At 35.5% G+C, this 20,763-nt stretch overlaps 1 protein-coding gene across 10 annotated transcripts in view; it reads left to right on the top strand.

Moving 5' to 3' along the window:
- Window positions 1-20,763, top strand: part of BRAF (B-Raf proto-oncogene, serine/threonine kinase) — a 179,272-nt gene that overhangs the window by 104,285 nt on the left and 54,224 nt on the right. For all 10 annotated transcript variants that reach the window (XM_072777443.1, XM_072777445.1, XM_072777442.1 and 7 more), the window contains 6 exons: window positions 1,476-1,579; window positions 2,415-2,517; window positions 6,845-6,993; window positions 7,927-8,046; window positions 13,177-13,336; window positions 20,700-20,736. In XM_072777443.1, the coding sequence (XP_072633544.1) occupies window positions 1,476-1,579; window positions 2,415-2,517; window positions 6,845-6,993; window positions 7,927-8,046; window positions 13,177-13,336; window positions 20,700-20,736 (673 nt within the window). The remainder of the gene's footprint in view (window positions 1-1,475; window positions 1,580-2,414; window positions 2,518-6,844; window positions 6,994-7,926; window positions 8,047-13,176; window positions 13,337-20,699; window positions 20,737-20,763) is intronic.

Raw genomic sequence — 20,763 nt, 5'->3', positions numbered from 1 at the left:
CATATTTGATATCTCCTTAGCTGATCTAGTTCTTCCTCCTCAAGAAAAACAAAAGCAAAAATTATTGGGACTATACCAAAATAAAAGGCTTTTACACAACAAAAGGAACAAGGCAACCTACTGAAGTAAGAGAAGATATTTGCAAATGCTATGTCTGATAAGGGGTTAATATTCACAATACATAAAGAACATACAGCTCAACACCAAAAATTCCAAATAATCTAATTAAAAATTAGGCAGAGGACCTGAATAGATATTTTTCCAAAGTAGACCTACAGATGGCCAACAGACACAGGAAAAGATGTTCAACATTGCTAATCGTTAGGAAAATGCAAATCAAAACCACAGTGAGGGTTGCCTGGCTGGCTCAGTCAGTAGAGTATGTGACTTTTTTTTTTTTTTTTTTTAAGATTTTTAAAATTCATTTATTCATGGGAGACACAGAGAGGCAGAGACACAGGCAGAGGGAGAAGCAGGACTCCCCGTGGGGAGCCCAGTGCGAGGCTCGGTCCCAGGACCCTGGGATCATGACCTGAGCTGAAAGTAAATGCTCAACCACTGAGCCACCCAGGTGCCCTGGGTATGCAACTCTTGATCTTGGGATTGTAACTTAAAAATAAAACCTATTAAAAAAAAAAAAGAAAAACAATGAGATAACACCTTATGCTGGTCAGAATTGCTAAAATCAAAAGTGTCAGCGAGGATGTAGAATGTAGAGAAAAAAGAGTTACCATATGCTATTGATGAGACTACAAATTGGCACAGTCACTGGAAAACAGTATGGAACTTCCTCAGAAAAATAAAAATAGAAAAACAAACAAAAAACAGAATCCGACCTACAGCTACAGAGATCAAACTAGGGATATTCTATTCCCCAGAAGGGAAGAGAATAGAGGGATAGGCAAAATGGATGAAGGGAAGTAGTAGACGTGGGCTTCCAGTTTTGGAATTAATAAGTCATAAGGATGAAAGGCAAAGGGAGTGTAATCAGTGATATTATTATAATGTTATATGGTGACAGATACTAGCTATACTTGTGAGCATAGAGTATTGTATAGAGAAGTTGTATCATGTGGTATACCTGAAACTGATACGATGTGTGTCAACTATATTCAAATTTAAAAAAATTTTTAAATTGATTTTGCTTTAAATGTTGACATGCTAATTCTTAATGGTGGGTATATAGGAACCGGTTGTCTTTTTATATGTTAAAATATTTCATAATTTTAATAAGCAAAATCAATTTTGCTTTAAGTTGGTGAATAATAGATACTTCAGTCATAATTTTCCTTTAGTATCAAGTTAGCTTTACAAATGATGTTATTATCTGACAGAGTGATCATATGACATTTTAAAGGTATTGTAAAGTATTGACCTTTTTTAAATGTTGTGGAAAAATATATAATTTATTCCCTTTATCTCATATTATATATATATATATATATATATGGATATATATATATATGATACCATAGGTACCCGCAAGATGTGGAGTTACAGTCCGGGACAGTCTAAAGAAAGCTCTGATGATGAGAGGTCTAATCCCAGAGTGCTGTGCTGTTTACAGAATTCAGGATGGGTATGGTTTGTATGTGATGTGAAATTTTGTTTAAAAAGGAAAAAAAAAACCCTCAGACCTTAAACTTTGGGTTTTCTGTAGCATCTTTACCCAAACCCAAGGTATTGAAATTTAACTTTAGAAAAATATATTAAGTTAGCCTAAAGAAAACCTTGTAGGCCTTTTGAGGAGTGAACATTAGGTATTTTGTGTGATGATAGTGTTATTCTGATGAAATGACTATTTGGAGTCTGAGATTCTTATAATTTTTGAACCATTTAAAATGTGGCTTATTTGAATAATGGACTCTTCCCCCATGCCCATATTTTTAATATAAACTCATAGTTTCACAAAAGGCTTATCAAAATTAATATTTTAAGCTATTTTTCTTTCAGAAAAGTATCTAAAATTGTGCCAGGACCCCCCAAATTTTGAATCCTGTTTTTAAAAAAAATATCCTTTTGGATATTGTTGTCCCTTGAGTACTCTTTTTTTTTTTTTTTTTTTTTAATGGATAGATAAATCCGTAGCTGTGATTCTTTTTTTTTTTTTTTTTTTTTGGAGGGGGGACCTTAGGAACAATCAATTTTCTGCTGTTGTAGGTCTTTTCTGGAGCTGGCTTGAAGAAAAGAGTACATCTCTTTACCCTGCTGTTTGTCCAAGAGTGATACATTTATTTGGGGTAAACTTAAAAATTAATTTATTGCCATTTAAATTTCTAACGATGGAAGACTAGGGAGCCAAACCTCCCTCACCATTACTAGCCCCTCAATAACCAATTTTCATGTCTTCAGCATGAGGTATATGAAGATTTTTAGGTGTGATAACCAAGAAAGGCTGTGTCTACACTTTTCAGAGAGAAGAAACCGATTGGCTGGGACACTGATATTTCCTGGCTCACTGGAGAGGAATTGCATGTAGAAGTGTTGGAAAATGTTCCGCTTACCACACACAACTTTGTATGTACTTTTACATTTTTTCCAAATGTCAAAAATGTACAAGTTCTTGCACATGAATTTTTACTTAGGGAATATGAAATATGGATGAATAATTTTGGGGTTGGTATTTTACCTAAGTTGAAAATCCATTCTGTTCTTTAAAAAGCTTATATTTAGGGATCCCTGGGTGGTGTAGCGGTTTAGCGCCTGCCTTTGGCCCAGGGCATGATCCTGGAGACCCAGGATCGAATCTCATGTCGGGCTCCCAGTGCATGGAGCCTGCTTCTCCCTCTGCCTGTGCCTCTGCCTCTCTCTCTCTCTCTCTCTCTCTGTGTGTGTGTGTGTGACTATCATAAATTTAAAAAAAAAAAAAAAAAAGCTTATATTTAAATAAAGAGTTTTATTTTCTTCTTAATTTGGAAAAAACAATATATGTTTTTCAATAAAAGGAACTGAAAAGATAATCTGAATAGTACAAAAGTATATCAAGTGTAGTCTTCCAAACTCCTTCTACTTATACAAATGTGTGCTTATACCCGGGAGCCAAGAGCTCTCTCCATTCTCTTTTTCCTCCCTTCCTTTAATTTCCATTTCTTTCCTTAAACCAAAAAAGAACATTCCTGTTCTGTGTGATAGTCTTCATCTTTTAAAAAAGAAAAAAAATGAACAGTGTATCATGGACATCTTTCCACATCAGTACACCTGGTTTCATATTTACAGAGATTGCATAATAGTCCATAAGAACATAAATTCAATATACTTAACCATCCTCTACTAATATAGACATCTAAGTTTTTAAAAAATCTCTCTTGTACGAAGGACTATACAGAATCTTGCATTCATCATAATACACTTGTGTGTTTCTGAAGGATGAGTTAATGGAAGTGAAATAACTCTCCACGAGGACCTCTCCCTTCATCTGGTTTTTGCATTTGCTGGAACCTAGCCTAGGCTAAGTGTCACCAGCATGATAACTGGAACAAGGGTCATCTTTACCTCAGTGATGAGAGTATAGTGCCCAGAGCTTGAGAACCTGCAGAAGCCAGGAGTAGAATGATCTAGAAGACAGGAATGCATTTCTTACTTTCTATCATATATGGAATTTTGAGCATAGTTTATTTTTTCTAGATGGATAGTTATTGCTACCCCTTTGGTATCAGGTGCTCTCCCGTGTGTTTTGGTGATCAGTACAGCTGGACTCCTAAAGCAGATGAATAATGAGCTGATTTCCTTGGGGGTTTGTGCTTTCAGTGCTCCATTAGTGGTGAATAATGGTGAATAATTTGTGCTTCAGTAAGGCATCTTTTCAGTGAGTGTTGTCAATCAGATTTACTATGTAGCAGATAGTTTTGAAATAATGACCCAGCAAGTTCATTACTATAGATTTTTTAATTTGTAGAATTTCAAGTGGATAAATCTGAAGATAATTTTAAGTTTTTAGAAATCCAAAAATGGTAGAGCTTACATTTCATGAAGATTACTATTTTTCTTGGCTAAAAAGTAGTTAAAAGGAGGTAAGAAAACCTAAGTTGTTAACCATAAAATGGTGTTAGAGTAGTGCCTCAGGAAGGTCCTTGCCACAAGAGGATAATGAAAACAAGCTGCAGCCTAGTTCCAGAGTATGGAAATCCTCACAACACAGTTGGAGACCTGCCAGTAAATATTTATTAAGAACTTTCCATTTGCCAACACTGTGTCTGATCTGGGACTATAACAATGAATAAGAAAAACAATATCCCTGCCTTAGAGTAGAGAGAGAGATGTTTTGATAAGAACATTTCATAAACACTCTTAATTACTGTGTATGGATAAAGTACAGTAGATGCACAGAGTAGAAACTCCTAACCTGGGCTTGGAGGAGTCAGGAAGTTTTCCCAAAGGAAGAACTCTCTAAGCTAAGGCCTGATGGATGAGGGAATAGCAGATGGAGTGAAGAGAAGAGAGGAAACAGAAAGCACAGACTACTTTTCAGTTTTGAAAGAATGTCAGGGGGGATGGTATAAAGTTGTAGAGGAGATTGTTATAGTGTAGCAAGAATTATGGTTAGAATAAGAAGAATCCAGCTCCTAGAAGTCCTTGTAAGGCTTGTTAAAGATTTGGACTTCTCTTTAAAAAATTGGAAATTAATTGTAAGCAGGAGAGACGTGATTGGATTTGTGTCTTAGAACAGTTGCTCTGAGTGTCATGTTGAGGCAAGAGTAAATGCATGTGTTCTGCTTAAGAAAGGGAGAGAACTTCTCTCTTTCTCTGTGCTGGGTTTGGTGGCTACTTCAGAAATGCTGCTTATGTCTCCCAGTTTCCTAGAGTCCATTATTAAAAGCAGTTCCTTAGATATTTGCCTACATTCCAGGAGTCCCTGGGAACTGGCAGGGTGAAGGCAGCAGGAAAAGCAGAAAAATAAGAAAGTATACCTTCCTGTACTCACTTGTATTGACAAAGATATATTCCCAGAAACAATTATATGTCACAATTTATTCTCAAATACATTCCCACATTTGCTTCTCCTCATTTCCACTCCTCTCTGTTTTCTTCTCTCTTCCCCTCCTGCACTGTCTGGGTTTTATTTGTTTGTTTTTTTCCTCCTTTACATACACAAACAGTCTGGTACGTAGAGTTTTAGAAGTCAGTAGCAGGAAGAAAGACTGCAAATGAGTAGATGAATGAAAAGAGAAATTAGAGCTTCATGAAACTCAGCAGATTATTAGGTGAGTGAGAAAGGGTTAGTTAGCAAAGAGAATCAAGTGATGATAAATGCTGATTCTTGTGAACATGTTTTGTATTTTTCTGTGCTCTATTTTCTGAGATTCTCTGAGAAATGTAAAAAACGCTTGCTTTGGCAAATACCAGCCACATAAATGTTAAATTACTCTACTATCTTGTATGTCCAAAGACAAACGGAAAAGCCACAAAGCTAAAAAAACAAGGAATTTGGCTTTTATGTCCTCTAGAAAGTGATACATAAACCAAAAGGTGAAGAAAACAAGAGCCACTTTTAAAAATTACCTGAATGTTCTCAAAAAGCTAGAAAGCATGAATTGCCAAGATACCATTTTCTTGATGAGACATTATTTTTAAATAACTTTTTATCCTGTTAAATGCATGTTTATTGTAAAGAGTTTGGTAAGTTGTGGCTATTGAAATCAACCTAACGAATCATGAGAGCAAAGACATATAATAGAAAGTCCTGGTGTACATTATAGTCGGGGTACTGTTAAATGAATATAGGTATGTTCTCGGTCATAATATAACGTGTATTTCTTACTATTGTTCATGATTTAAACTGTCTGGGAAACAGAAATGAATTGAGAATATACACAACAAAGACAAAGGACAAAATAGAGTCACCTGTGCCCTAACCACTCTGAAATAGCCACTGTTAACATTTTGGTATTTTTCTTATGTTTTCTGCTTATTCAAAACAAATACTCTAAAAATAATTTCTGGCTTCAGTAGTTACCAGGATGGAGCCTCCCTAACATGTTTTTGGTTTTTTTTTTTCCCCAGTGTAACCCCTGAGTAGATCATTTGCCTTCTGACCTAGGGTTCTTTCATGGTGCCTTTTAAGTTTCTTGTAGAGCAATGTTCACAAATTTAGATGTTTGGATCCTCTAACAAACTGATAATTTGTAAAAGGTGTTCATATTGATTTTCCTGTCCCTTATCCTAGTTAATTTCTGTTTTAAAGCTCTTTGGTGATTATCTCATTATTACCAAATGGTAACTTTAAGCTACAGTTCCTTACTTTATCAACTGCTGTTACCATTTACCATTTGGTAACTTCTGTTACCAAAGGAAATTAGCTCATTTGTAGCTTTACAATCTTTCTTCTTCCTCCTTCCCCTCCTTCAGGTGATTTTTGGGTTTTTTTGTTGTTGTTGTTGTTGTTGTTGGTTTGTTTTTTGGGCAGGTTCCTGTATTGGATACCTTTGTAACTTTAAATAATATACCATTGTTTCTTATTCTGTCAACACCAGTAAGCATTTCTTAACTCCTTTCCTTGTGCAGTTGTTAAAGTGTGCCCTTACCTTCCGTTCACTCCTACTCCCTCCTTCTGTTTATCATCTCTTTAACTTTCATGGAGTCAAGCTTGAAAATAGTTTCTAGTTTTTTATTAACTTCCCATCTTTTTTGCTTCTTTTTAAATCGTATATTAGGTGGGAGGTAAAAACATATAGTCTATTGTCTTGAACCCCCTGGTTTTCATATTAGTATCTTAGTGTGTAAAACGGTTCTTGTGATATGAACATAATTAAAGATTTGTTATTTTAACCAGGAGAGTAAATAAGTTGATTTCTAAAAAGATTCTTACAAGTTTTTGAAATTCTCTATGATGTTTTCTACTTTGCAGGTACGGAAAACTTTTTTCACCTTAGCATTTTGTGACTTTTGTCGAAAGCTGCTTTTCCAGGGTTTTCGCTGTCAAACATGTGGTTATAAATTTCACCAGCGTTGTAGTACAGAGGTTCCACTGATGTGTGTTAATTATGACCAACTTGAGTAAGTAATCAAAAAAAAAATCTCTTTTCTGTCTACATTTTACTTTTCTTGATGTAAAACTAACTTATCTTAGGGTGTGGGAATTTTCTGTGCAGTAGAATTACAGAGAATTTAGAAAGGATGGCTAGAGAATACTGTGTAGTATAGCCAGTACTACTCTCCCAAACTGTAATTCTGATTCAGCTATACATTTCATTTATGTCTTATATCTTCTTTTAATTAATAAAGATCCCTTGCCCATAGACATCATTTTTAGATGGTTTTGGGAGGAGAATGGGTGTGATTTTAATTAAGTTAACCGTTATATTTTTGGATCACAGATCAGGGATTCTGGTTCTGTCACTATTTTATAAATTATATATATTCTCTCTCTCTTTCTCTCTCCTTCAACCTTCCCTGCCCAGTTTATTTAAAAGTAAGATATAAAATCTTTGTGCCCAATGTATCTCTTTCTAAAATTTCTATTTGCTTTATGCCAGAGTTTCTCTAAGAGTTAAGACTGAGTCTGTTGTAATCTTTTGTTGTTGCTGCTGCTGCTGCTGCTATTAAGGTCTTAAAACTTTTCTTAATCACTTGAGCAAAGAGAATTTAACTCTATGAAGTATATTATAATGACATCATCTAACTGAGATGGTAGATAAATTTTCTTCTAATTCCGTAACCATAAAGCATGATTTACCCCCTCTAATATGTAGAAATTTGCTGTATAGAGAATTAGTTTTAGATTATGAGCTTGCCTCTAAAAGTACAATGTAATTTTTAAAAAATAAGCCTTTAGGCAAAAATACAACTAATTGAATTTAACAATCATTTCTGAAAGTGGAATTTGATCTCAAATATTTCTTTTAACTCTATATGTATTCTGGTGTATGCAGCTTCTGGGTTTTGCACAAGTTAGGTTTGTTTTGTTTTGTTTTTGTTTTTGCCTCACAGTTTGCTGTTTGTCTCCAAGTTCTTTGAACACCACCCAATACCACAGGAGGAGGCCTCCATAGCAGAGACTGCCCTTACGTCTGGATCATCCCCTTCTGCTCCCCCCTCCGATTCTCCTGGGTATGATTTGACTCCTGCTGTTCAATGACAATGCTATTTGAGCTGGTTTCTTTTGGATTTGTTGGTTAATTATAAACCTTTCCAACACTTGGATTATTGAATTAAGGATTTTTCTTTGGGTAACTTATCCCATAGGCAAATATGTACATCCATTTGGTAAGATACCTAAGATTAAAACTAACATAGACTGCTTCTGGACCAGTCTTAAAAAAATCAAGTAATATCATTTAGAGTCCCTGGCTTGTGCTCATCACTGTATTAGGTAATATCAAATATAAAAGTTTATGATTCCTATTTAGAAAAGTAGCATTGACCCATGAGACAATGGCAAACATTTTAAAAATAGTGTATAATTAGTTTGCAAATTCTGACATGGTATTTTAAACAATGTGAGGACATAAATAGTATCATGTATACTATAGACGGGGAATAGTGAGAGTAGTTAATAACATTTAATGAAGATTTGAACTGGACCTTCAAGAATTCAGAATTTTAATGAGCCCAGGGAATAAAAAGCATGGTGATGAATGATGGGATGGTAGGGGGGAAATAGCATAAACAAAGGGAATGGAATGGTAGAGTTGAGAGGTGGTGAACAGAGGCTAATCTTAAGTTGAGACGTAGCATGTATGAGACCAGATTATGAAAAGTGTTGGGTTTCAAGTTGGAATTTAGACTTAATAGAGGTGGGGGGAGTAAAAGTTTTTGAGCAGAGGACTAATCTGGTGAAAATGGTTTTGAAGAAAGAAGCACTACCGGTGATATACAGATAGATTAATGGACAAATATCTAGAGTGAAGAAGGCTAATTCAGATGCTGTTCACAGTGAAGACCATGAGAGGCAATAAAGACTTGAACTGGGATGGTAGCAGTGTGGAGAAGGGATGGGTATATATAAAGTGTAAAGAAAATATTTATAGTGTTTATTAGTTGTGGAGGATAAAGGAGAAAACTGACTTTAAAGATGATCCAGGGATCCCTGGGTGGTGCAGCGGTTTAGCGCCTGCCTTTGGCCCAGGGCGTGATCCTGGAGACCCGGGATCGAATCCCATGTCGGGCTCCCGGTGCATGGAGCCTGCTTCTCCCTCTGCCTGTGTCTCTGCCTCTCTCTCTCTCTCCGTGTGACTATCATAAATAAATTAAAAAAATAAAAAATAAAAATTAAAAAAAAAAAAAAAAGATGATCCAAAGGCATCATATATTCAAGCTTCATAGTAGGGAAAAAAAGATGATGAATTTAACAGATATTAGTGTTGTGGAGAATTTCTTACATAGGTCTACATACTCTTTCCCTTTTGGATTTGAGGCAGAATAAATTAAGCTGTATTTGGAAGCATGTGGTTTAAAAAAAGTCCTCACATGGCATTCTGTTCTATAATATTCCAGAGATAATTAGTTAAGATCAGAAATATTTATTGTCAGTTTGAACTCTACTTCCTTCCTCTCTTCACAATGTAATGTTATCTTTTCCACCTAGAGACAAAAAAAAAAATGGATAATTCCAAGACGTCGAATTTCACAAAACCAACCTTTCTAGAGGTCTCATAGGCTACAAAATCTAGAAAAGATTTGTATTAAGGACTAGATGTTTCTATCTACTTTGGAACACTAGAAAATGGAACCATTAAATTTGGGGTGGGGGCTGCAGTGGTCAGGTTGTAATAGTTATCTGCTCTGGTGGAATCCTTTTATTCCTGCTGTCTTTATTGTTAGTTTTATGCACCTAGGTCGTTCTTAGGCAGGCGCTCAAAGTCTTGTAATTGTTTGTTTTGATTTTTAATTAATCTTTTGGCTATGGCATTTACTCCTGACAGGTTCTGTAAGACCATGATGCCTTTCTAATGGCAGGTCCCAATTCTGTGAGCAGAGTTACAGAACACCACAATGAAATTAACTTGGTCTCTCTGAAGGTTTATAATGGTAATGATCCAGGACAGTTACCTTCCACTGAAGGGATGCTGTCTTAAAATTACAAAACCATTTGCCTATGCCATGAGTATTTTATTTATAACTAAACTGAAGTGTACATTCTGGTCTTGAGCAAATGTTAAGAAAGATGTTCAAACTTTTGTTTTCCTTATGCTTTTATGTCATGTGTCTATATGTGCCTATGAAAAGATAGAAGCCAGTCTTATTCTATACTGCTGTTTCTTTGCATTTTGTTAATAGTCCTTATGACAATTACAGTGGTCATAAAATGCATATAATAATGAATGTAACCAAGACATATTGGGGAAGTGATACATTGACTAATTTTCAAACAAAAGTTAGAGGTACCTCCTTTTCTGCTTTTTAAAAATGCTGTGGAATGTATGAATGTCTGAAAAGTCAACATTTTAAAATTTCCATACTGCTGAACAGAAGTAGTCACTTTGCTTCAAACTCAATATTCTTTAAAAAAAACTTTTAATATTCTAGAGGCACCTGGATATCTCAATGATTGAGCATGTGCCTTTGGCCCAGGGCGTGATCCCAGGGTCCTGGGATCAAGTCCCACATCAGGCTCCCTGCAGAGAGCCTATTTCTTTCTCTGCCTATGTCTCTGCCTCTCTCTATGTGTCTCTCATGAATAAATTAGAAAAAAAAAAAACCTTTTAGTATTCTAGTTAAAAATTAGATCTAAACTAACTAGTAATTTGCCAAAGGGTTTTAGAGGTAAAATTCTTTTTATTTTTAATCTAATACTGTTTTAAAGAGGTTTGCAGCAAGATAAGTAAAGGTATCATCAGGAGAAACCCAGTTTGCTGGCTACCAACATACTTCACAGGGTATAAACTGCCTTGGTCCAGGTAAATACATCCCAGTATGGAAACTGAATTTTATCAATCCCTAGAAATGATGAGTTATTAGAAATACACTGATTTACAGTGACCAGAATTAGAAAAGACTGAATCAGAACTCCAGGTAATTAATTTCCAAGAGAAATAGAGCTGTTATTGTAGACCAAAGTTCTTCTGTTGGATGGGCCAGCACTCAGTCTACTTGTAGAAGATATTTATGAGAAACCAAATTATAATCTAAAGATTGCTTTTGTTAAGCATGGGATTAGGACATTACTCAGATGTTTTATGACACCAGGATATAATTACTTAAAGTTTTCTCCAAAGTTACATACTTGCTGTCAAGTCTAGGTAAATTGACTTTATGGGCCAACAGATGCCTTCTACTGGGTAATGGTAGATACCAACTGCCAAATATAGTCTTTCTGATTTTGTGTAACCTCACTTCTTAAATATCCATTCATTTCTTTAGGTAATAAAAGTTATCATATCAAATCCCAGTTTTTGTTTTTCCTCCTTCTAGACCAATGCTCTTTGAATATACGTTCTGCTTTGTTATAAACTACATTTTGCGATCATAGTCCAATTCAGTAACTTTCAAAAATGACTTGCTCTCTCTTATGCCTGTACTAGACCGATTATGTTTATTAGACTGCCCTATACAACTGTAGTTAATTCAAGCTTTTTCCACTTCTAAGTCCTAACTCAAATCACGCTATTGACTTGAGACTTTAAATCAGCCTATAGTTTTTTAAAAGTAGATGTATTTTCCAAAACTTTTTTTAAAAACCAATTTTGTCAGGCAGCCCAGGTGGCTCAGTGGTTTACAACCTGTCTTCAGCCCAGGGCGTGATTCTGGAGACCCGGGATCGAGTCCCACATCGGGCTTCCTGCATGGAGCCTGCTTTTCCCTCTTTCTGTGTCTCTGCCCCCCCTTCTCTGTTTCTCTCATGAATAAATAAAATCTTTAAAACAATTTTTTTTGGTAATTTTTTCATTCTTTTACCTGTTCCCAAAATCCCTTAGCAAAAGGCATATGTTGGCTGCCTAAAGCAAAAATAAAGATAGCTCTTTCACAAACTAAAATTTTTTCAATAATTAATAGAATAAAAAGAACAAGTGGAGTGTGGTAATTTTTCTAAAGGCCAGGTCCATCAGTTTTAGCCTGTAATTCTCATTGTATGATACTAAGTATTTAAAGTACATAGTATTATTTTTATTTCAGTTCTAAGTGGACTCCATTAATATGAACAAATGAGCTCAAAATTTCTTTCCCTACCGTTTAGAGCATGCTTCAAAGAGTAAAACTATAAACCGGTCTGGTTCAGATTTTGTTAACATGCTTTATGCAGAACCTTTAAAAAAAAAAAAAAAAAAAAGCCTTTTGTCACTATTTGGCTTCTTTGGCTCTTCAAACCTCCTTCTATTCCTTTTTGTACTATATTTACTTCCCATTCCTTTCTAAACTCTGTCCCCTCCCAAAATATCTTTTTACTCCCTCCACAATTGTCTTTCTGGGTGTGTCTTAATAGCCACTAAATAATACAGATTATTACAGAGTTTGCATAAAATGGAATAGAATGATAACCTATCTCTTTAGAGAGGCTGTTAGCACTGTGTCATTCATTGGTCTTGATGGAGCTCACCAAGACAACCATACTTCCTCTATTACGTGATACTCCCTTCCCACTTCCCTTGGATATCCTTTCTGAGGGCATTAGACTCCTCACAGAGGTTTACAATCTTTTCACAGAACTTTATTGTATTCTGTGAGTTCTCGGTTTATTTCAGTGCAGCGAGACATCATAGAATTTGTTATTTACCTACAGTACCAAAATAGATCATTCTGTCACCTATTTTGATGATCTTATCAAAAAGCAATATATATTTTTTTAATTTTTATTTATTTATTTATTCATGAGAGACACACAGAGAGGCAGAGACATAGGCAGAGACATAGGCAGAGGGAGAAGCAGGCTCCCTGCAGGGTGCCTGATGCAGGACTTGATCCCAGGACTCTGGGATCATGACCTAAGCCGAAGGCAGACACTCAACTGCTGAGCTACCCAGGCATCCCTCAAAAAGCAATCTTTTAAAAGATTTACTTTAATGCTTAATATATGATTGTCTTGTGTTGCTTAGTTATTGGACATGGTAAACATTTTTGAATATGAGAGATTGACACTATAAAGATTTTTTGGAACGCTTAAAAAACTAAGTATTTGTTAAGCGCAGTTACTCCTGGGTTTTTAATGTTTTATAAGGAAATCTTTATATCATCCTTTTTAAAATGTTATTATCTATATAAAGTTGCCCTGAATCTTATCTTTCAATGACTTGATTTTTCCAGGCCCCCAATTCTGACCAGTCCGTCTCCTTCAAAATCCATTCCAATTCCACAGCCTTTCCGACCAGCAGATGAAGATCATCGAAATCAGTTTGGACAACGAGACCGGTCCTCATCAGCTCCAAATGTGCATATAAACACAATAGAACCCGTCAACATTGATGTAAGCATCCAGCATTATTAGAACTAAAAAAAAAAAAAATTGGGTGTATTTATTTTTCTGCTACATCTGTAATACAGATGAGAATTGTGTATCGTAGCTATTATTAGTGATAGACTTTTCCTGAATTACTGATCAGAAAAGCCTGGTCATCTTCTCTTCTGGTATTAAATACTTAACTGGTGCCAAATTGTGAAGTTGTTCTGATATTTTTCCTTACGACATTTTTTCTGCAAAAGTCTTATGTTCATTTATTTAACAGATAATCCCTTGGCCATTTTATAGTAAATAAGAATACAGTTGCAGGTTTTCAATCTTTATCTTTAAAGATTTTAAGTCTTTATCTAGATTTCAAAAAGTAGAAGATTTTCAATCTTTATCTAGATTTCTAAAAGTAGAACTTTGAGCTAAATAACTCTTAACAACCAGCCATTACTTTATGTACAAGACATGCAAAACTACCTTTTACCTTCCTTACTTTTTCGACTATAACACTGTATTCCATCTTTCTACATATCGTGAATTTTTGTATATTCTTTTTTGTAAAGTTTCTCATTAAGTTTTATTCATTTAAAAAAATGTATCTTATATAATATAATCATCCTGTATTGTAATCTCATCTCTTCAATTAATTTAGGCACCTCCTGGCTGGTCACTCTTGATGTTTTTACTTTTTCAGTTTATTTTGCACACTGTAACTTAATTATGTACCTTAGTGTTGCTTCTTCAATTAGATCTTCTTGGCAGCAGAAACCATTCCTTTTTTTTTTTTTTTTTAAGATTTTATTTATTTATTCATGAGAGACAGAGAGAGGCAGAGACACAGGCAGAGGGAGAAGCAGGCTCCATGCAGGGAGCCTGATGTGGGACTCAATCCCGGGACTCTAAGATCATGGCCTTGGCCAAAGGCAGGCACTAAACTGAACCACCCAGGGATCCCCAGCAGAAACCATTCCTAACATTAGTTCACTTGATACCTATCTTAGAATGAAATACATAGTTGGTCATCAAAAAATATTTGTTTCAGTAAACAGGTTAGAAGAAGAAACAGGAAATTTCCCATATTATAGACCAAAGATCACAAACTTGAAGGGCCAGATAGGATATTTTAGACTTATGGGTCATATGACCTCTAATGACAGCTATTGAATTTTGTCATTGTAGTGTGAAGGCAGCCAGAGAGAACACAGTATAAACAAATGGATGTGGCTTTATTTCCGTAAAACTTTTTTTTTTTTTTTCCCGTAAAACTTTATTTACAAAATAATCTGGTAATTGAACTACAGAAGAGAATAATGTGCTCTGCTACCTGAGCTGTGGTGGGCTAGGAATCCCTATCTAGAATTAGGTGTCCTACTCCCAGAATTTGTGCTTTCAAATAAAGAGTATAGGTTATCTTTAATCTCTGTAATAAGCAACAAAACAGGAAACTCACCAAGCTTGTTTGCCTTGGAAAGTAATTATATTAAGAAGGAGTTAAAATCAATCAATTAATTAATTAAAATAAAGTAAAAATAAAATGGAAGTTCGAACTGTTTCCCCAAATAAGCAGGGTACTAGAATTAGTGAGGTGGTTTTTTGTGTGTTAGAAGATAGGAATTCTTCTCATTATATGAGCATTCCTTATGTGAGTCCTCATAGTTATAAGGTTGAGTTAGAGAAGCAAAAATTGTACTAAAAGGAAAATGTTCACTTATTAACAGACTAATGTTAGTCCCCATACAAACATTCTTCCCCATCTAATGCCAGTTTGCATTCCAATCTCCATACATCATTATCCAACATTTCAATGAAAACAATGCAGATTGATTGCAAGTCTGGCAAAAAGAAGAAAGAAAGAAGAGATTTTAAGGGTTTTATGAAGACGAAAAGGGACTTTGGAGAACTACTAAAATTGTAAAAAGCCATTGAAAAAAAGGAATACAGAATTAAATTAGTCTAATTAACAATAGAAAAGATCCACAGAGATGACAATATAATAGGCTCTCCAAATGAAAATAACTTGAGTATTAAAGGATTGATAGAGTACCTTCAGGGAACTGATGAAGCCCTCTAAAATTTTTATAAAGATTTATTTATTTATTTATTTATTTATTTATTTATTTATTTATTTATTTTAGAGAAAGGGGGAGAGGATGGGCAGGGAACTGGGCAGAGACAGAGGGAAACTCTGCTGAGGGGCTTGAAACTAGTTTTTCCTCTAGCTAACAGATCTGAATACAAAGGAAGAAAAAAGTAGAAGAGGGAAATATGGGAATAATGAGATTGTGAAATAAGAAATCAAATCTTACTTCTGAGTTAGATCTATTCTCATTATGTTCAAAATTATAGCTGTGTTACTTTCAATATTAACATCCTGTTAGACTATTTCCCTCTAGACTTTTCCTCTCAGTGTTACCAATGTTCTCTTGTTTTATGAGGCTTGAATATGTCGGTGTCATTTTTATTTATTTATTTTTTTAATTATTTATTTATTTATGATAGTCACAGAGAGAGAGAGGCAGAGACACAGGCAGAGGGAGAAGCAGGCTCCATGCACCGGGAGCCCGATGTGGGATTCGATCCCGGGTCTCCAGGATCGCGCCCTGGGCCAAAGACAGGCGCCAAACCGCTGCGCCACCCAGGGATCCCGGTGTCATTTTTATATTTTGCCTTTTTGTCCTCGTTTTTTAACCAGATAGTCAAAGGGTATCAGTTCTTCCTTTTGATAACTCATCTCCAATTTGTCCTTATTATTTCTACCCTCTGGGCCCATATTTCTTCCCTTGAATTACTTATTACATTAATTTCCTAAATAGATTTCCTGCCATTGGTTTCTCTATCCATTTCTATCCATTCTTTTTTTTTTTAAGATTTTATTTATTCATAGAGATGCAGGGGAGGGGGGGAGAGGCAGAGACACAGGCAGAGGGAGAAGCAGGCTCCATGCAGGGAGCCTGACGTAGGACTCGATCCCGGGACTCCAGGATCACGCCCTGGGCTGCAGGCGGCGCTAAACCGCTGCGCCACCGGGGCTGCCCTCCATTTCCATTCTTTATGGTACTGTCCTCTGTCATCATCTGTTCCTTGTTCCAAAAATTTCATGGACTTCCCACTGATTATAAGATAATATATAAATTCTTCAGCATATTCATTCAATTTCAGTCATTTCATTCAGCTCCCTCCAATAATTACTTATCATTTATTATTTTAGTAAACAAGATTTTTTTTTTTACTTTTTTTTTTTTTTGACATGACAATATTGACACTGGAATAGGCATTATGACATAATTGGAAATTAAGGGTAAATTAGTATATGATCTTTGGCCTAAAAGAGGTCAGAGTTTAATGGATGAATCAGACATATAAATAAATAGACACAAAAATATATAGTGGTAATTTATAAAAGAGGGTAAAAAACTTTTACCTTGTTCTATATAGGAATACTTAATAGAGAAAGGACAATATTTAAGTCATATTGTAAAAGATGAATGTGTAGGAGTTGATTGAGCACACTTGGTGAGGGTTTTAGGAAGAAAAGACATTTGTTAAGGAAATAGTATATGCAGAAGTATGGAAGTACCTTTACATTGGATGTAATTAATAGTTGATATTGTAGGAGTTTAGGGCTCAGGAGAAGGGTAGGAAATGGTAGAAGACAAAACTAGATGGGTAGAGTCCATACTCTGCCCGCATACACCCTACCTGTATCTGCTTTAAGGTCTCTGTAGGACCTGGTAGTCGGGAGTTTGAAAATTTTTAAGTGGTAGATAAAGTGGTCAGCTCTATGTTCTGGAAGAATCTTTTGAATTAATGAGATATTTGTAGGCAAGACTGTTAGGAATGATACCGAAAATGGCTACTGTTTATGAATGCTTACTCTATGAGAAGTACTGTACTAAGAGCTTTACATAAATTTTCTTACTCTGTCCCCATAAACAGTCATGGGTTAGTACTATTTTTATTCTTATTTTACTATTGAAAAAATTAGATTTTGAGGAGGTTAAGAAACTTTCCGAGATCACACTACTGATAAATGATTGAAACGGGGTGTAAAATCTGCCCTTTCTTGCTTATTTCTTCTATGTTCTGTAGAGTCATAGATGAAAGAGGTGAAAGAGATGAGGGGTAGAATATAATGCCCAGATTTCTCTGGCTTGGATGTATAGATAGTATCCATTCCAGTCGTTAGGATAGGAAGTACCGATGGAAGAACAGTACTTATAAAAATGAAACTGGTAACTATTATTTTGACGATACTGACATTAAGATATCTGAGGGACTTTACTGGTTTAGAGGTCCAGTAGCAGTTGAATATCTTATATAACCTTGAATAGACATACAGCTTTTGGAGTAATTATCATATTTGTCAGTTAAAATATGAATGTAAATGATACTACTCAAAGAGTTTGTGTAAATTGCTGAGAGGGTAGAATATGCAGCCCCATTGAATATTATTAATATTGAGACAGAGACTGTTGTTCTGTCTCTTTTGTGGTCTCCTCTTCCTAAGTCTAATTTCAGCTAAGTAAGAGAAAGTAGTGTTGCAGAAGCCAACAGGAGAAAAGGGACTTCAGGAATGCTCAAGTAGTTGATGTCAGTTGCCAGTGAGATTCCAATGATAAGGACTGAAAATGACTATTGGACTATGTCATTTTGTCATTGTAACTTCATTAAGACCTGTTTTAGAGGGCTGGTGGAGGAGAACAAGGCAGGTGAAGATGTGGGTTAAGTGTCAGTTTTGAGAAGCTTGGCTGTAAAGGAATAATGAAGGTGCTGTAGATTAAAGCAGAGTTGAGGGACAGTTTTTAATGTGAGAGTCTTCAGCATATTTGTAACTTGAGGGAAAAAAACAAGTTGAAGAGAGAGGTTGAAAATAGGCAAGATAGGCAATAAGTGATATAGTAAAGTTCCCTTATCGTGGAAACAATGTTCCTCAGAGGCTATATTAAAAGTGGACATAGCTAGAGCTCTGCAGCTCTTTACAGGCTCTATAATCTAGGACACATAACTTAACCTTGAAGCTAGTAGTGTCTACCTCTTACAGTGGATTAAGAATGATTATTATGCCTTGCACATAGTAAGAATTTAGAATTTATAGTTAACATGACTGTGCAAATACAGGTATAAGGACAGAACAGAATTTTTTTGATGGCTTCTGTTTTCTCTTTCATGCTAAATGGAAGAGATACAAGTAAGAAAGGAACTACAGGAGATGAGGAAGAGTTTGAAGTAGCTAGTATTAGAATAATAGAAGATCTTCTTTAACCTAGAATAAATAAGAAGAATGTCAAAGAGCTTTAAGAATGGATTGAGGGACGCCTGGGTGACTCAGTGGTTGAGCATCTGCCTTCGGCTCAGGGCGTGATCCTTGAGTTCTGGGATCGAGTCTCACATCAGGCTTCCTGCATGGATCCTGCTTCTTCCTCTGCCTGTGTCTCTGCCTCTCTCTCTATGTCTCTCATGAATAAATAAAAAATCTTAAAAAAAAAAAAAAAAAAGAACAGATTCAAAACTGGAAGTATGTGGTGCAGTAAGAGTGGAGAAAGCCAAATAAGAGTGGAGAAAGCCAAAATTGGCTGATCCCTGGTTATGGGGAGTCACAAGTTTGGTGCAGCAAAAAGGAAAGGGATGTGGCCTTTCTGCCTTTGTCTTGTTCTTTCTGTTCAAAAGGTCCTTTGCTTCCCTCTTCCCCCTGCATTCCTATCTATCCCTTAAGCCCCAACTCATAGCTCATCTCTTGAAATGCTTTACCTATGATCAGGTCTTAAAGTTATTTATCCTTTGAACTTGTGTAGCACTAAGAATCTTTTCACACATACTATTTATTTGGCAGTTAACTAAGCATCTTTGGTACCTCTTTTATTGTTTTCTTAAGCTATTTTTCTTGTATCATTTATTTCCGTATGTGCATCTCTTCCACTTAGATTAAAAGCTTTTGGGCAGCCCCGGTGGCTCAGTGGTTTGGCACTGCCTTCTGCCCAGGGCGTGGTTCTAGAGACCCGGGATTTAGTTCTGCGTCAGGCTCCCTGCATGGAGCCTGCTTCTCCCTCTGTCTGTGTTTCTGCCTCTCTCTCTGTGTGTGTTTCTCATGAATAAATAAATAAAATCTTAAAAAAAAAAAAAAAAAAAAAGCTCTCAAGAATACAGAAAGTTAGTGATACCACCAGGATTTTATATTTATTGGTAGTCACACAACCCCTAATACCTAGCACGTTGTTTGCTAGATATTAAGAGTATTTATTGGTTATTCTGTTGAAGGCTTTATATAATACATTAAACATGATAGAAATCATCTGTAAAAAATTTACTCTGGGTCTTAGCCTATAAAAGAAAAGTTACATATTTAGAAAGAGCCTTTGAGTCTGTTTAGAGACATTTGTGGCCATTCAGTCCCTTATATTTAAGTTAAACTGGATAAAAACCTAAGTTCTACCTATTAAGGTCCAAATTGCCTTATTGCCAGTAGACTTTTCCCTCCCCACTCCCCAATATTATCTATTGTAAAAAGAATCATAAAGGTAGATTTTAACAAAACTCTTGTTTGAGCCATTTTGATTTTGCTTCTAGTGATTCCTTATACATCTGTATTTTTATAATTGCAATCAATGTACATTTAATTTTATTTTTTATCATACTGTAAATATGTTTCCCAATACAAGCTTCCTAGCTATTTCAGTAGCTGAACAATACTTATTATATTGATGCACCATAATTTACTTAACCCAAATGTCAATAGGTCTATAATAGGGAAATAATTGTTAGTATGATGGATAATGCTGCACTGGACATCTTTGTGCATATCATTTTTTCTTCTGAATTATTTCCTTAGGAATAATTCCCAGAAGTGGAATTATAGGATCGAAGGGTATGAACATTTTATGGCTCTTAATATGTGCCAGAATTTTTTTTTTAAGAATTGGTGCAGCCATTGGTTTTGAATGGGCTGATAGGAATTTCAATATTTGATCAGGACTAATAATCTCTTCAATATAGGATTAGGTTGGCAAGTGCTTCAAAATGTTTATTTTATCATGTTTACCAGCTAACTTCACATTCTTTCTGTTTTGTGAAATCATCATTAGACAGGTATTTTGTTTTTTGTTTTAAGATTTTTTTTATTTATTCATGAGAGACAGAGAGAGAGGCAGAGACACAGGCAGAGGGAGAAGCAGGCTCCATGCAGGGAGCCCAGTGTGGGACTAGATCCCGGGTCTCCAGAATCAGGCCCTGGGCTGAAGGCAGCACTAAACCGCTGAACCACCCTGGCTGCCCTAGATAGGTATTTTGAATTAACCTTTCTGTTAATGTCTAGTGAAAAGTTGAGTGTTGTTATTACTTTCTTACCATATGCTTTGAATAAACATCCATTCCTGTTTGTTTGTAGGACTTGATTAGAGACCAAGGGTTTCGTAGTGATGGAGGTAAGTAGTGATTTCAATTTTAAAAAA

Source organism: Canis lupus, chromosome 15 (genome assembly GCF_048164855.1).
Source record: "Canis lupus baileyi chromosome 15, mCanLup2.hap1, whole genome shotgun sequence".
Lineage (NCBI taxonomy): Eukaryota > Metazoa > Chordata > Mammalia > Carnivora > Canidae > Canis > Canis lupus.
The sequence above is the reverse complement of the archived record's forward strand: the minus strand, read 5'-3'. Positions and strand labels throughout refer to the sequence as shown.